Below are 12,853 nucleotides of genomic sequence, written 5' to 3'. Positions count from 1 at the left end.
TCTTCATCAAATGAAATGTAATTTTTAACGTGATGTAACATTAACAAATTAAGGTTTTAATGTAATGGGTTATAAGTAAAAATGGTTCGATGTGTACGCGTTAACTGTTAATTTAATGTGTTGCTCTGTTATACCTACTAAGCTATTGGTGTGGCAAATTACGGATGGTCGTTAATGGTAACTTATGTGGTCCAACATTCGAAAAACATTTTATATTGACCCAGCTTTTAAGTACTGAATTACATTAATAATTTTTGCATAAATAATACTTATTTATGTGATAATTGACATTGATCTTTGTTTATTAAATTAAGAAAAATATGAAATAATTAATTTTTTAACTATTAAGTTTATTATGTAAAAAAAAAAACAAGGCTCACATAAATGGTCATATACGGCGACATGAGATGGGCTCAAACTAGCCGATAGTTTTTACATAAAATACAGGAATGGAAACGAAATATTCATAACAAAAAAAAACATAGACACAATATATCACTGTAATAGTACTACGTATGTTGAAGAGATGTTTCTTCTTATTATCAAACGATCGAGTTTTGTATACGCGGGATCGATAATCCATTGATCCCTAATATGACGCAATCTTTTTGTTGTCATTATCCTTCTCATCCATGCCGGGTAATGTAACAAAATTTCCGGCGTTGGTTCTTGAGCAATTTCTACGAATTTCCCCTTGATCACCTGTCGTAACGTTCAACTGACACATTTTTATCATTGCGGTCACAAAGCTTTCAAAGAACAACGTTTGGTTCACGGCAAAGTTTGTAACAATGTCCCGTGTACTCCTATCCTCGTACAAGTCCTGGTCCGAGGTAAAAAGGCCTTGTCGATTCATAAGGTTAACATAGTATCTATTGTCAAAGACATTTGGAGACCGAATGTCCATTAAAGTGGTGTTGGTGGTATTTACCACTGGACATGTTTGAATTAAGTTGTTGTAAAAGGCTTGATTCATGGTTGGATCTCGTGTTGGGATTAGTCGTTGTTCAAATGAGCCACAGTTAGCCCTTCCAATGGTATGCGCGCCAGAAAGTGCGACAACGTCTGTGACGTCGAACCCTTTTGCTCCAAGGGATATTGTAAGGTTAGCAGCGGTTGCGTTGAATGGAGGAAGGTTGGCTAACGTTACCGTTTCTGTAGCAAATTCAATTCCATCTCGCCTTCCCAAAGGTACAGAGTAGTTTGGGCCCCCGGACTATATATATATCATCAAGTATATAAATCATTAGTTTTGTTTTTACTTTTTACTCGATAAAAAGTCAAAACAAGACATTTAAAATGGGACAGAATTTATAGTCAAAGTTAAAAAAAAAAAACTCAAAAAGTCAAAACAACATATTTAAATTGAGACAGAGTATATTTAAACTGGGACAAAGCTTATGGTCAAAGTTTTAAAAAAAAATAAAGTTGAAATAATACATTTAAATTGGGCCGTACTATAAAAAGTTCAAAAACTTGTTTAAAAGAGGAAAAACCAAGCTATAACCAAATGCAACATGAGCTAAGGGTTGGATGCATTTACCAGGACTATGGAGTCACGAGCGGCGAGGGCAGTGATATCTGAACAAGAGACTATAGGGCCACAAGCTTCGTGGACAAGGCTACGAATATTTTCAATGATGATGAAAGCTCGTGGTCGCAAGGTCAAGTTTGGAGGTGCAAGTTGCTCGCCTGGTCCACTAGCAGAACCATTAAGCAAAACCGAACCATCACAACCCTACCACATGTCAAAAAACCGTCTGGTTAGATATGCGGGAGGAAACATTTTTAACATGAATAATGTTTACATTCCAACAAAACATGGATCAGTTTTAATATTGTAAACGTTTAAAAATATAAACATTTAAAACTTGGGTAAGAAATGTATATGATATAATAATTTCTAAAAGCTATAGATTGAATTTAGTAAAGAGGAGAAGGAAAGATGAACAAAACTAACAAGAACAAAGCAGTCATGGAAGTGAACTCGAAGCAAACCGGCAGCTTGACCAACATCAGCAGCAATTTCTGTCTCGAGTTGTGATCGTACAATGGACTCGAGCTGAGGACAATCGTCCTGGTGGAACGTATACGACAGTCCTGGTGCCAACGGAGGTGGTGTTTGAGCATTCGAAACACTCGGATTACATAATAAAAATAATAGTACAAAAATGAATGATGGTATGCATGAAGCTTTGAAGAAGGTTATAGCCATATGACTACTGTTTTATTTGTTGTGTAAGAACTAATTAAGAAGTTATATGGTTTGTGGTTTTGGCTAATGACTATGGTACGTATTTATAGTCACTTTATAACTTGATATATACATATATATTATGATTATGATAAGCAGAGTCTTTCTTTTATAGTTTTATAATTGGTGATGATGAAATTAAGATAATATACTCAAAATCTTTCTTAAATGTAAAATGTCATGACTTATGACATAACAACTTTTCGTCACTTCGTTTAAGTTGTCGTGAAAGATCGACGTAATGTCGTTTGAGGTTTAATTTAAATTAATGTTAGGTATTTTATATTAATGTTAGTTAAAAAGATGCATGTGAACTGATTGTACAAAAGCATGCGAACAATTTAGTCAATGTTTTACGAAAAAGATTTCGTAATCGAATTGGTCGATTTTTAAACACCGGTCCTAACTAATTCGACGAGTTAAATCAACCGGTTGAATCAGATTGACTAGTCAACCAATATTTCGTATATAACAATCCAACAAAAAAATATATAAAATCTACTTATAGATAATACGAATTAGTTATATTCAAAAAAGTATATATATTTTAATGTAATACCCTATTTTCTTAAAGATATTCCGTACTATAAATTAAGTTTATGATGAAACCTATGTATATATTACAGTATTTTACTTTTTCATATTTTTTAACCGTAAATGAGTGGATAATAGTTAGTAGTTAGCATTTGAAAAATCCTCTTAGTAATCCAATCCTATTTGCAGGTAAGGCTGGCAAATCGTGTCTTAACAGGGCTTAACGGTTCGATGCACACAAAAGTCTCAGCTTTCAAACATGAAAACGACTCATTTAACACTTGCCTTTGATGATTTAAGCATGACAGTTATTCGTTTTATGTATCAAAAAAGTTAAATGTTGAACTTTAAAATATTAAAAACAATTATTTTTAAAAATAAAAAAAAGTCATATAGTACATTTTTTGCTTAATAGTTACTTTAACATCTCTTAACAGGTACTCAATTGTCAGTCTTATCTGCAAGTGTATGATTGATATGATTAAATTGGTAAGTTTTAAGTTATAATATGCCGGATTTGAACTGAATGACATATACATCTCAGTAACTAAACATTATCTTTTCGTTTAGTTGTTTCGAATCTTGTAGGAAGTGCCAAGGCTAAAGGAAAAGGAAAAGCTTGCGCTTGACGTAACATAGAATTATAGAAATAAGCTTAACAGATAGAGGTAGCAGCTAGAGCGAGTTAGTTGATTAGCCTCTGTTATCTCAATATATGGCCCGTATTTTCATACCTCGCCCATTTTGTAACCCAATTGGCGGGTCATTTTGTAATTTGTAATAACTAGAAGCGTGGAGTCAAATAATGTAAGTCTGAATATGTCTTTTTGAAAGTTTAACATGTTATAAATGTAGACTTTCATATGTCATTATTAGTCAAAAGTACACGTTTTGAAGTCTGTTAATGAGATTTGAGTTATGTAAAAATGTTTTGTATGTGTGGAAGCTGATATTGAGATGATATAATTAACAACTTGGTGATTTAATATAAGAACCCTTTTGAGCATTACGTTTTTGCATTGTATTGCTAATTATGACATTGAACCCATAGTACACTAGTTGCTTGTAGATCGAATTGCTTGTAAATTGTCATGTCAATATGTCAAATTACGATCCCGACACATTTGTTAGTCCATTTGTGTTTTGTTTTTTAAATATTTCATTTCAAAGTTATTCAAGATCATATCAAAACAAATATGTTTCTTGTGGAGACTATTATGGGATCTGTTACCAACAAGACATGATTTGAGCCTTGGAGGAATTGATGTTCTCTCCATTCATTACTCTGTTTGTGAGGTGGGAGTCGAGCAAAATAATCACTTGTTTGTGGATTGTTGTTTTTCGAGTCAGCTTAGATCACTTCTTTCAACTTGGTTGAATTTCAATATCCCTAATATAACGCTAGCAGAATGTTTAGATTGATTGGCGAGTCTACAAATGCCAAAGAGATTTTGTTTGCACGTAGTGGTGGTGATGCTGGAAGCATCGAAACAACATTGCCTTTAAAGCAATCTAGGCCACGAGCATTATTTGAAGCATTTAATAGTATTATATCGGTGTCATTTTTTTTTTCATTAGTAATAGAAGTAGCAAATTGAAGTAAAAACCTCAGTGGTGTCACAATCCTCCCATGAAGGTTTTGGCCATAGAGAGACCTAGGTTTGAATCTCGAGGGGCAAGGTTTACTTCTATTTATCGTCGTGCCATTTGGAGGATTAACAGGAGGTTTTCCTCCTTCCGTGGTTCCCTGAAATTCGAATGGTATCCTGCCCGAAAGACGTAGGGGCCAATAAGTTGAACGAGCAGACTCTGACCATTTTAACGGTAAAAAATAAAAAAACAGTAGTAGCAAGGGTAGATTAATGTGGCCTTTATAATATATATAAACTTTGGCTATTTCAAAAAAAAAATCAAATATATTTCGAAAAAATCCATAGCATAATCAACGAGTACAATATGTTGATTAAGGTTGTAAATTTATAACTATATATATAAAAATGAATAAATCTTGACAATCGAGGTTGTTCAACTATCATTTTAATTTAAATACAAGTACAAAACGTATACGATGAAAAAAACCAAATAACAGCCAAATTTTCTTACTTTAACATACCATTTTGTTTTATTATTATCGTTCATATGTATTTAATTTGATTGGTAGTCAAATGTCAATGTATAATTATTATTATATCATTCTGCTGTTGTATTAGTTGTTTTATTATATGAATTTTACTCTATAATAAAAAAACCGTACTATTTAGTATTATCAAGTCACAACGATGATAATTTTATTTTTCTTTGCAAAGGTGGGTAATTATATATATAAACTATTTGTAATAAAGACCTAGAAATGGCATGGGCCAGTTAAGAGTGTTTGAAATTCGAGTCACATTCGATAACAGGTTGCGATTTGATGTAGTGACGGGTTTATCAAATGGCATGACGGTTTTTTTTTTTTTAGATTTCAATATCATTTTTTTAAAATTCAAAAATATCAAAAGATATCAAAAAATTCAAGTTTCAATATCCAAAAGTATTCAAAATGTTAGTCTCAATATCTAATAATATAACAATACCTGCGGATATTCAAAATTTTGGATAGTGGATTTGAATATCCGAACACATATCCAAAGGTTTTGGATATTCCGAAATATCTAAAACTTTCAAGATATGCTAGGCATAATATCCCTTTTGGATATCCGAAATTTGATTTAGAAATCTAGGATATCCAAAAGTTGAATATACGACTTTTGGATATTCGAATATCCGAAGTTTTCAAAAATCTTTATCTAAATTTAAATCCAAATCCGAACCAAAAATTGAATATCTGACATTTCAAATATATATCGGATTAGATTTTTAAATAACGTATTTGGATACAAATACTTTTGAACACCCCTATGTTTGTGTAGGTGGAAAGACATTAATACCCCTTATGTGCTACTCACATGGGAAACTTAACGACACTAATTAACGATTCTATTAGTGAGGGACCGTCGTTGCAACTGAAGTATATCTTCAGAGACCACGGTTGCTAAAAAATCAAGAGAGGGACTACCGTTGCAAAAAGTGACAAACCACAAGACCATTCTTGTATCTAACTCAAATATTTATATCAATTACTTTACACACTGTCTCCGGCATAACTACTGCCGCATTATGCTCGTATCGTGCAAATATACTATAATACAAATCCATAATTATATACTGTGATTATGTCGAAAAGTTTTACTCAAACATATAAGTTAGTCGTGTTCACTCATTGAGCTCATGTTAAACAACAATCTACAGATAATTTGAAATTTTATACATGTTACAATCCACAAAATGACCAAATTATAGATACATTCAATATATTCTTTTTTAAATGTAAGAAAAGTTATCATAGTTATGATATTTAAATTTATAATATTTAGGTTTACTTATTTTTAGTTTTAGAAAGGCTGTCAGATTTTATATGGGTTACAAAACCAACCTAAAACTAACTCATATTTAAGTGCAAACTTGGTCCTTGTGGTTTACATACTTTAGCAATGGGGTATCTTTTCAAGTATCAATGCAATGATACTTGAAAAGAAACCCCCATTTGCTAAAATAGACAAGCTTCAGGGACTAATCTTGCAAGTAACTCCGAAAATCTATTATCTACAAGACTACGGCCCAAATCCATTTAATCTCATCTCAAACCCGTCTCATTTTGTGTCATATCACAAGTTATGTTGAAAATTGTTATTCCTAACATCATCTTTTACGGGTTATGGGTCCTAATAGCGTATTAACATTATATGGAGGAGGTTGTAAAAAGTCTAACCTCTAATTAAGGTAGAGTTGTTACTTTCAGGTTCTATCAAATGTAAAAAAGGATTTCCTACTTGCCGGACATGAATATCTAGCCTTTGACATTTATCTTTAAAGGTAAGGATTCCAACAAATTGACTGGTTAGTTTAAATCGGTCGGTTAAACCGGCTAAACACCAAACTATTTCAACCTAAAAACCAAGTGCTTTTTAAAATAAAGGCAATCGGTAAACATGTTTGCCTAAGGTCTCAAATCGGTCGGTTAATTGTTAGTGTTTGACTCTCGATTTTGATAGCCTTGTTACAAAGTATACGAGTAATTTTGGCAACAACCTTAATTTACATATCTACTAGCTAATTATCCCGATTTCAACCCGGGCTTATTAATAAACTAGCTAATCAACCCGGGTTCAACCTGAACCGACTAATTAAAATTTTAAAACCATAAAATATGTATAAAAATGTATGTAAATTGTGTTGTTGATATGAGGATACAATGATATATATCTAATAAAGTAATTAATGCATTAGCATAAAATATAAACGTATTTCACAATGTTAACTTTATTCCAAACCTACTTTATTATTAAGATATAATAATCAAACACGAAAGCTAAAAGGTTCTTGACTCTCATGTCTGAAAAAGTGAAAATGTATGACGTAAGTTGTACATATATATCAGCATAATACTCCAATTCTAACTCTACGAAACACGCGTTATAGATCATCATTGTTGTTGATCCTTGTCACACTTTCTAAATGGTTGAGAAGTTGCATTGGTCTTCCAGGTAACATCAGCTCCACCAAGTAGATTGAATGGCTCAAATACTTGCCCATTAATCATGTCAAGTTGCTCCTAATTTGTTGCTACTGACCTGGCTCAATTATCTTTAAATTGTTGCATCTCGAATACACTTTAAGAGGAGATGGAGTTGCTAGGTGCCTGGGTATCGACGTCCTTAAAAGTAAAATAGACACCATGACACAATGAAAGAATATCTTATAGCATAGAGAGCATAAATTTTTTATTTCAGTCTTAGCACGAGCAATAAACTTACATTCTCCAACACAAACTCTCCTTTGCACCTTTTCCATTTAAAAAGACAATGACTTGATAAGAAAAAAACATAAAAGGCAAATGTTTTTTTTATATGAACACTTGATAATGCAACATAATATTGCCTGAATTGAAGTTTATAAGGCCGGTCCCATCCCTTCTTTGACAGGGCTGTCGACCACCTCTTCAATGAGGAAGAGGTTGGCACGGACCTCCTCAACCGGCCTTTCATCCCTCACCATCAATGGATAGATGGGTGTTGACGAGAGAGAAGGAGCGACATGTACGTGACCGTTTGAATTTTTGATAAAATAGAAACGTGTGAAAAAGTTGTGTGATTTTGCTCAACATTTACAAATCTTAACCAGATAGTAAGCTATATCTTGAACTAATATATATTGAATCACAGTTGTTATAAACTTCAAGAAAAACCTTATAGATTCGTTGTTTTAACTGCAGGAAAATCCATAACGTAACCTCTAAAAAAAACCTCACAATACCCCTCGACAACCAATAATAAATAAGGCTCCAAGTAACCCCGCCATATTAATAAAGAAACAAATAAGGGATACCTGTCATTCCGATCTAAATTTCTCTAATTTCACCATCATTTCATATAAATCAATAACAATGAATCAAATCAATCAATAACAGAACTGCGATAACTTTTATGACAAACAAATTTGAAATAATATATTTAGAATCTTTATCTTTATAAAGTATATATTTCACTGTAAAATCGTGTTTTAGAGAAAGACTGGTATATATTATTGGAAGCATGTTTTATATAAATCTTCAATGCAATATAAAAAAATAAAAAAATACGTGTATATAAAAAACCTAATCAAAAATCAGAAAAGGAAGATTACATATGAAAACCCTATATTGAAAGTTTTAGATACCAGATTTTGATTTACTGTGTTGCATAGGTGGAAACGACGATATTCACCCTCTGAAAGTTGTAACACATCGTCAAAATTGAAACTTCAATTAAGAATAACAATTGAAAATTTACTTGATGCATCCTTTTTATTCTTAATCTTAATAATCTGGGTCGAAGATATTTAGGAGTTTGTATACAGATATTGAAACATCATCAAAATTGAAACTTCAATTAAGATTAACAATTGAAAATTAGCTTGATGCATCCCTTTTATTCTTGATCCTATTTTTCCGAGTTAAGGATTTTTGATAGTTTGTATACAGAATAAAATTAACTTTATTTTATTGTTTGTATTGGTAATGGTAAATTTTGAAATAGTGAAGAAGAGTTTGATTTTTCCGGGTGTTAGTCCTTTAGCTTTTTCTCTTGTTGGGAATTTTCTATTTGCACTTATTAAATTTAAGTTAGATAGGAATTGGCTCAAACAAAGGGTTAGGCTGCCACTTAGCAGACTTTTAAAAGTAATTAGTCTAAGGAACCTTGCTTTATTAAGGAGAGAGATTTTGTAATATTAAGTTCCGTCGATGTCTAAGAACTATAAGATACTTCAACCTTAATCATAATCTCGGAATAATATATCTTATTTTTTGAATATATATATAATTAACTAATTATTAAGCCGTATAACATGTAGATAATTTAAAAATCTTTAATGATAAAACTATTTAGTTGATAAAAATTTAAAAGACCATGTATAAAATATTAAAGTTTTCAAAATAAAATAAAAACTAATTTTTTTTAATAAAAAAAAGACTTCATAAATCTCTCTATATAACTAAGAGAAGATATAAAAATGTTTATGTGACACTTTTTTTGAAATGACATGTAGGTTTTTTGCTTAATTGTCAAATTGTAACAATTTTTCTTGTTTTTGGTATTTTGAAGTTTGATATAATAAACTTAATAATATAATAATAATAATAGATATCAATTATGTTTTTTTTGTGCATATACGTATTTTTTATATATAACTTTTATTTTAACATTTTCAGATATATACTTGGTAAAAATATAGTTAGCTAGGCAAAGATTTACATACAATTTTAATTTAATACTAATATATAATAATATATTGATAATAGATATTCATTATGGTATATTTTTTACATATACATTTTTTTATATATTTAATAGTTTGATAAATGTGTTAAGTTACGGCTACGTAATATTAAATTTCTTTCTCTATCTACAATCTTGAATAACAGACTTACGATTTAAAAAGGATTAATGGTAATGGTATATATTTTTTTCTATATTTTAATTTATCTTTGTAAAATATCAATGTTAAATTAGATATTTACCTTATCAATTTCACATGCCTATTTTGATATCTGCTTTTATATTAGATTTAAATCTTTCATATCTTTTTTTTTTGTTTTTGTTTCTTTTTCTAGAATTTACTTTATGTTCCTTTCAAATTATACATACATAATACGGGTATATATCATTAAGAACGCTTTTAGTCTTACCGTAAAGTTTATGAGTAATTAATACAATCAACACTTTTTAAGTGTTGTATCCAAATATTTTTAATTACATTTACTTGGTTTTATATTAGATTTGAGTTATCATTTGATAAATTAACACTCATAATTAATTAGTAATTATTTTATACTCAGGGTATACCATCCATCGGACGAGTATAATCTAGTAACAAATATAAAAATGAAATAAACTCTTTTCTTTTTTTGAAAAGTAAAAATGAATGAAATAAACTTAATGATAGAAAATGCTTATAATATCATAAGTAAATTAAACAAAAAAAATTAAACTTTAAAATAAGATGATGTCATAAATCAAGAATCTAAAAAAGAAAAAATTCATATAAATAATTTTAATAATGACAAGTAAACATTATTTAGAAAATAATGATGTCATAAAAATATTTTTTTATTTATATAAAAAATTATAGTTTTATAGGACTACGGATTTAACTGGTCAACTCTGTTAAATCGGTCGATACAATCGGTCATCGGGTAAACCGGTTAAACCGAAACTGGCTGGCCATCAAATTAAACTATTTAAATCGGTTTTTAACCCACTGGCAATCGGTATACATGCATTCTTTTTATTTTTAAAGGTCACGTCTCGCTTTTTGTAACAAAATATATAGATTTATAGAGAGTACAACATAGAGGAGTAATAACTTAATAAAAACAAAGGTATACAAGGTCTTTTTTTAGAGCCCGTATATATCTATATCTAATTACTCCAAACTATCCTTTCCCCCTTTAAGTAATTAAGATTTTAAAATTACCATATTATCTCTCTTTTTTATTCATTAATTAAACATATTCACCTATAATACCCTTGGGGCAGGTTATTTAGAGTCCAACTTATTTTGAGTCCAAAAAGGGTCTATATAACTTACACATGTGTAAGTTAACTTACATAGTCGTGGAGACGGTGGTCGCCGTCGCCGGAAAATCATGGTGGTGGTCGCAGATAATGGTGGTGGTGCTTACGCATGTATAACATAAGCATGTGTAAGTTAACTTACATATGTGTAAGTCGTGGTGGCGGTGGTCGTCGTCGCCGAAAAATCATGGTGGTGGTCGGAAATGATGGTGGTGGTGGTTGGAGGTGGTTGAGATTTGAGGATATGAAAGAAAATCAATGGACCCTTTTTGGACTCAAAATAGTTTTCCCTAATACCCTTAATGGAGTAAATTACAACATATATCCTCTAACCCTTAAAGAACCATATTAACCCCTCTTACATTAATTAGTTTACATTCACCACCACGTACCACCGTCACCGCCGCACATCGCCGCCACCACTGCCGCCATCGCCACACCTTCGTCGCTATCTCTATCACCGCCGCATTGTGCGGGCATCCATCTAGTATATAATACTTAGAATGACATCTTTATTAACTACGCGAATATAAAATAAATTAAAATCTTGACTTCCTAATCTCAACAAACCAGTTAATACTTTAGTAAGTTAATATATTAGTTAATATATAATATAGATCAGAGGAATGATGAGTCACACAAGGTGGCTAAAAATCCATCAGAAAAGCCTTTCGCTCTTTTATCCTTTAGCCTTTTCCTTTTTGCTTTTTATTTGTTAAAGACAGCGAGTTGAAGTATAAAATCCATATGGAATGCTAACTACTAATTCCTTGAAGACAAGTGACAGGAGTGCATATATATTTAAGTTGTCTACCCTAATTATGTATGAAATACTTTTTATTTTCTTCAATTAAAGTTAAAGTAGAGAATTAGTACGTATGAGTGTATGACCTTTTTATAAGTGTCCTTTCGATTTGTTGAATTAATGATTTGTTTTAGTAAACAGGCCTGTGATGGCATGGTTCACTCTTATTAGATGGATCTGCGAGTGGACTGGGCCAATAGCAAGCCTAAGTCTGAGAAAATACTAGGTAAAATGTAAAATACATTGCAAAGAGCTTTGTAGTTAATTAAACATTGTTCTTGAAAAAGAAATTGTATGTCAAATACTATCTATCCAAAATTTTAAACCATAGTTTGGTTATAAAGGCATGTTTTTGGTTTTAAACTTTTATTTTGAGATAATGGATACAGTGTATTAAATATTTAATGTCTGTTATGAAAGGAATTATTTCAAGTGCTGCTATGCCAACCAAAAGATTGCTAAGCCGATCAAACTTTTAGCAACGATATCATCGTTAAAGGTGTAACATTGTACACCTGCAACACACAGTTTGCTAACCCAACCATAACTTTAGCAGCGATATCTTTACTAAAAGACTTGTTAGGAAAAAGAATTTGTGACATCGCTTAATCTAAGAGTTTAATGGAGTCGCAACCAAATAGCTTTTCGGTACTTAGCACCCGTTGCCCCAGGTCTAAGAGCGTCAAAAGTAGGTAGAAATTCATCATATTTATGTATACTATTTTGAAAGCTTAGAAACTAATCAACTACATTAAAAATATACTAAATATAGTACACACGAGTTCTATTTTGAAGTGTATGAAATTATAAATGAAGTGTGCCGAGCACATACTTCAAAAATGACCAACAACCTCTAGATTCCTGTTTTGATTTTCAAGTGTATGCTGTGCTGAACACATACTTCAAAAATGACAAAACACCTCTAGATTCCTGCATTGGTGTACCCCACGTGTACTAAATACTAATTTATTAACCAACTACCTTCCTCCTTATCATTATCCATTACACCTTTTCGAATTTGAAGTACTAAAATAAGTCAATACTTCAACCATGAGGGGCTTTCATGAAACTTCATCAGCTATAAGAATACCATCTTCTAGGCAT

At 31.2% G+C, this 12,853-nt stretch overlaps 1 protein-coding gene across 1 annotated transcript; it reads right to left on the bottom strand.

Annotated features, from left to right (window-relative positions):
- Positions 1–358: 358 nt before the first annotated feature.
- On the bottom strand, positions 359–2,262 carry LOC122579819 (peroxidase 12-like). Its single transcript, XM_043752054.1, has 3 exons — positions 1,961–2,262; positions 1,544–1,738; positions 359–1,216 (listed from the first exon to the last, which is right to left on the bottom strand). The coding sequence occupies exons 1-3, from the start codon at positions 2,213–2,215 to the stop codon at positions 590–592; spliced, it is 1,077 nt and encodes a 358-aa protein (XP_043607989.1). The 5' UTR covers positions 2,216–2,262; the 3' UTR covers positions 359–589.
- Between the last annotated feature and the right edge of the window lie 10,591 nt (positions 2,263–12,853).

Source organism: Erigeron canadensis, chromosome 8 (assembly GCF_010389155.1).
Source record: "Erigeron canadensis isolate Cc75 chromosome 8, C_canadensis_v1, whole genome shotgun sequence".
Classification (NCBI taxonomy): Eukaryota; Viridiplantae; Streptophyta; class Magnoliopsida; order Asterales; family Asteraceae; genus Erigeron; species Erigeron canadensis.
This window is presented reverse-complemented; position numbering and strand designations above follow the sequence as displayed.